Here is a 3,888-nt window from a genome sequence, read left to right as displayed (position 1 = left end):
AGGAAGGAAGGGAGATGGGAAGGATAGGCCAGGACCAGCCTTGAAGACTCCTCATTTGTATATAGATACATATATTTCTTTAGTGAGCACTAGTGAGCTCACAAATGCTTTGCACCGGGTTATCTATGTGTGTAAAACGAGTATGAAATCTACTTTAAAATGGTTAAAGCGAAAGGAATAGGTAAGCTTTTGTTCTGAATATAATCGTGGTGGTTTAATTCCAGGACATGGCCTTTCATTATCAAAAGCCCCAAGCAGTATAAAAACCTTTCTTTCATGGATGCAATGAATAAGTTTAAATGGACTAAAAAGGAAGGGCTGTCCTTCAACAAGCTGGTCCTGAGCCTGCCCGTGAACGTGAGGTGTTCCAAGACAGACAATGCGGAGTGGTCGGTAAGCCCTGCCTTCTTTAGACCTCTGAGATCCTGGATGTAATAGTTTACCTGAATCCACAACGGGAAAATCTAAGGATCAGACACAAGTCTGTAAATCCAGTGGTCGGGTCGTCCTTAGATGGGGCTGATTGTTTTAGTTACTTTTCTCACTGCTGAGACAAAATACCCAACACTCACAGTCAAAAGCAGGCAAGTTTACGTCAGCTCACAGCTTTTAGAGGTTATGATTCAGAGTCGGCTGCCCCAAAGCAGAGGAGAAACAGTCCATGGCTTGGTGGGGCAGGCGGAAGGCAGTGAAGCAAGCGGAGCTCAGCCCCAGGCGCCCTCTTTGTGTCCCTTCCGTTCCACCAGGCTCTCTGCCCTTCGGGCAGGCAGCACTCACACCCAGGGTGGGGCACCCTTAACCCCAGCACCACACACTCTGGATCCAGCCGCCTCCGCGAAGCCCCACCGGTGACCACCTGAGGCTTGGAGGAGACATCTAGATTCAAGCTGCAGCGCTGGTCATTGTCCAGTGACCATGAGTTGACTACAAACTGACCCCTGAAAGCGTCCCTTGAAGAAAGAAATTTATCCTAAAGCTAAGGTGTGATAGAGCAGGAAGAGAGTGGGCTGAGAGCTTAAAAATAAAGCCCCAAGCCAGCTCTGTAGCTTCTCCTCCAGCCCGCCTCCCTGCCTCTCCTGATGCTTGACTCCCTCCGCTCCTGTCCCTGCTGCGTTGGTTTCTTGCAGACGCGGAGGTGGCCCGCTCTTAAATCGCACACTCATCCGCATTCTCTGCTCCTTCCCTTGCAGATCCAGGGAATGACGGCCTCACCCCCCGACGTAGAAAGGCCATACAGAGCCGACCCTCTGGTGTGCAGAGCGTCCTCCTCCTCCGCCCCGCACGGAAGCCTGTCTCTCGCGCTGCTCCTGTGCGTTCTCCTGCTCAGCGGCGCGCTGAGCACCCAGTGCTTGTGATCACAGTACTGCTGTACTTGGTGACCGCATTTCCTGTGGTCTGAGTCTGCCGTTTCAAGCACAGATCAGAGACGGTCCCCTTGCGGCGTGAAGAGCGCGGAGACTTAGTTTTGTACCCTGCTTCCCTCCCCGCCCCCGTTCCCTCTCTACCCGAGAGACACCACCTCTGCTCTTGTCGGTGAGCAGCCCTGACTTTGGTGTTTTTAAAGATACCCACTCTGGCTTATCCGAGTCTGTTCGTGACCCCAGACCATCCACACCCGTCATGAAGTACGCTTACCCCTCTTGTGCTCAGTACTGGGAGGTTAAGTTTCTTTCTGAAATTCTGTCACTGTCTACAAGGAAAGAGGTTATGAGCAATGCAGAAATGGTAGTCCTCAGTTGGAGACAGAAGAAAGTATAACTGGCTGTGCGCTCCACGCCTGGGATTCCACGCCTGGGATTCCACGCTGTGAGATTCCACCCGTGAGATGCCACCCGTGAGATTCCACACCTCGGATTCCACGCCTGGGATTCCACGCCAGTGCAGAGTGAGAGAGCCCGGCCAGGAAGCAGGAAGTGCGTGCCGCTCCTCACCAGCCGCACTGGGTTTGCACACGTGCTGCAAACTTGCCCGTTTGAGTCATCGTTCTCATTGCAGATTTATTTTTATATTAGTTCATAAACTAACTTTGAATGTAAGATCACCACCCATGGAAACTTCTGTCACCCCTTTGGTTCTCTTAGTAGAATTCAGCCATGGCTTGCTTTATGTCCTATCTTCATTTTTTAAGCTAAATCCATTTGGATCATATTAGTAAACTAAACAAAATGAAATTTTTGTGTAGCATCTTATGCACTCTAGAGAAGCAAGCAGTTCCATCGATGTGGTCAATGAAATCGATCGAGAATTTACATTTTTCTATTCTACTTGTAAGCCCTTTCTGTCCCAAAACAATGTCTTCAACATAAACTATATTGTCTTTTAATAAATGTTATGTTTTGGAATGTTTCCTTCTTGATAGAAATTGTACATTTGATGAAAAGTTTGAAACATCTATGAGATGTATTTTACATTTAACTTTATATTTCCTTTTATTGTATAAGTGCTGTATCAGATTCAGTGATTTTCTTTTCAAATTTTTGTCTGAGGAATATGGTCATCCCCCACACACCATATTTGAAATTTCATCTGTATTTTTACTTAAGAACTTCTACATCCAAGATGTAAAAGTCAGATGATTTCCACTGGAAATTAAGGAATATTTATCTTGGTTGCTCTCGGTGTGGAAGGTAAACTCACCAACTAGACAAGGGCAGAAAGCTTTGAAAACTTGTCTTTGGGCAGTCAGCCAAAGGCAGGCTTCTGTTTGTCCACTGCTGTTACTGAGAAGGAAGTCAGAATGCTTACACTCCCGGGAATTCACAGGAGAATTCACAGGAGTGCGTACGGCTTAGAGGAATTAGCTCTTTATCTGAAATTAGGTTGTGCTCTCTGTTGGGAATTCTGTGGGAATTTGATTATGTTCTGTATAGGCTGCTTGCTGTGGTACTGAGCAAGAGGCCAGGTGTCTTGGTTACTTTTCTCTCGTTGCTGGGACAAAATACCTGAGGCCCAAAATTAAGGAAGGAAAGGTTTATTTCGCTTACAGTTTGTGGAGGTTTCAGTCCATACTTGGCAGGTTACAAGGCAGAGTGGCACATGGCAGAGGGCTACAGCTCATGGCGGCAGAACACAGCAAAAGCAACAAGCACACAGGGAGGAATGGCCGCAAGCAGCCTCTTCCTCTCCCTTACATATGCAAACTTCCACCCCAGGGCGGGTGTAGCTCTCACACCCCTAATCAATCAAACTCTAGAAGCCTGCCCCATGACTGCATGAGGCTTTGGGGGGACACACAGACACAAACCATAACACCGGGCTTCTCATAGATCCTTCCTCACAGAGGCCCACTTGCTGCCTTAGATCAAGTCATAGGGCTTTCCACGGCCTCCAGGCAGGAGGGTTGAAGCCTGAGGGAGAACCGCCTCTACCTGGATGCTGCTCCCTTGTCTGGCCTTCAGGTCCCAGGAGGGGTGAATACCGACTTCACTTCCAGAGAAACCAGCATTTATGGAGGCTAAGGGAACTTGGGTGATCATTTTTTCTGAAGGGGGCCCAGGCAGGATCTAAAGAATCCTAGCAGTGATGAATGATGCAGTCAGCAGAGGCCGAGGTGTTAAGAACTCTAAACCTGGTCTTAGTGGCCTCAGGAGAGAGGGAGAAGGAGCGAGTTGGATGCGGTGTAGAATTGCACTGCACGGTTTGCTCAGCCAAGTTCTTACTATGGGGCATGAAGACCATTTCTAGTTTTTCAGTGTGATAAGCAACGCTGATGACCATTCTTAGGATGAACGTTCTCCGATCTCTAAATATTCCGCTACAACTAAGTTACTGTAAAAGGAAATATAGAAGCAATTATATATATTTTCAAGAATTTTGATAGCTATTCCTAGTCATCTTCCACTTATCCTCAAATGGTTCAGAAAAAGAACCCCTTTCTGTATTTACGGA

The 3,888-nt window shown here is 47.6% G+C and overlaps 1 protein-coding gene across 1 annotated transcript in view; it reads left to right on the top strand.

The window, feature by feature from the left end:
- Positions 1–2,358, top strand: part of Moxd1 (monooxygenase, DBH-like 1) — a 53,855-nt gene extending 51,497 nt beyond the window's left edge. The window contains exons 10-11 of the mRNA XM_013516699.1: positions 225–393; positions 1,191–2,358. Coding sequence (XP_013372153.1) covers positions 225–393; positions 1,191–1,355 — 334 coding nt within the window. The 3' untranslated portion in view covers positions 1,356–2,358. The remainder of the gene's footprint in view (positions 1–224; positions 394–1,190) is intronic.
- The last annotated feature ends 1,530 nt before the right edge of the window (positions 2,359–3,888 follow it).

The sequence above is a fragment of the Chinchilla lanigera genome, unplaced genomic scaffold, assembly GCF_000276665.1.
Source record: "Chinchilla lanigera isolate Chin_1 unplaced genomic scaffold, ChiLan1.0 scaffold00035, whole genome shotgun sequence".
Taxonomy (NCBI): Eukaryota; Metazoa; Chordata; class Mammalia; order Rodentia; family Chinchillidae; genus Chinchilla; species Chinchilla lanigera.
The sequence above is the reverse complement of the archived record's forward strand: the minus strand, read 5'-3'. Positions and strand labels throughout refer to the sequence as shown.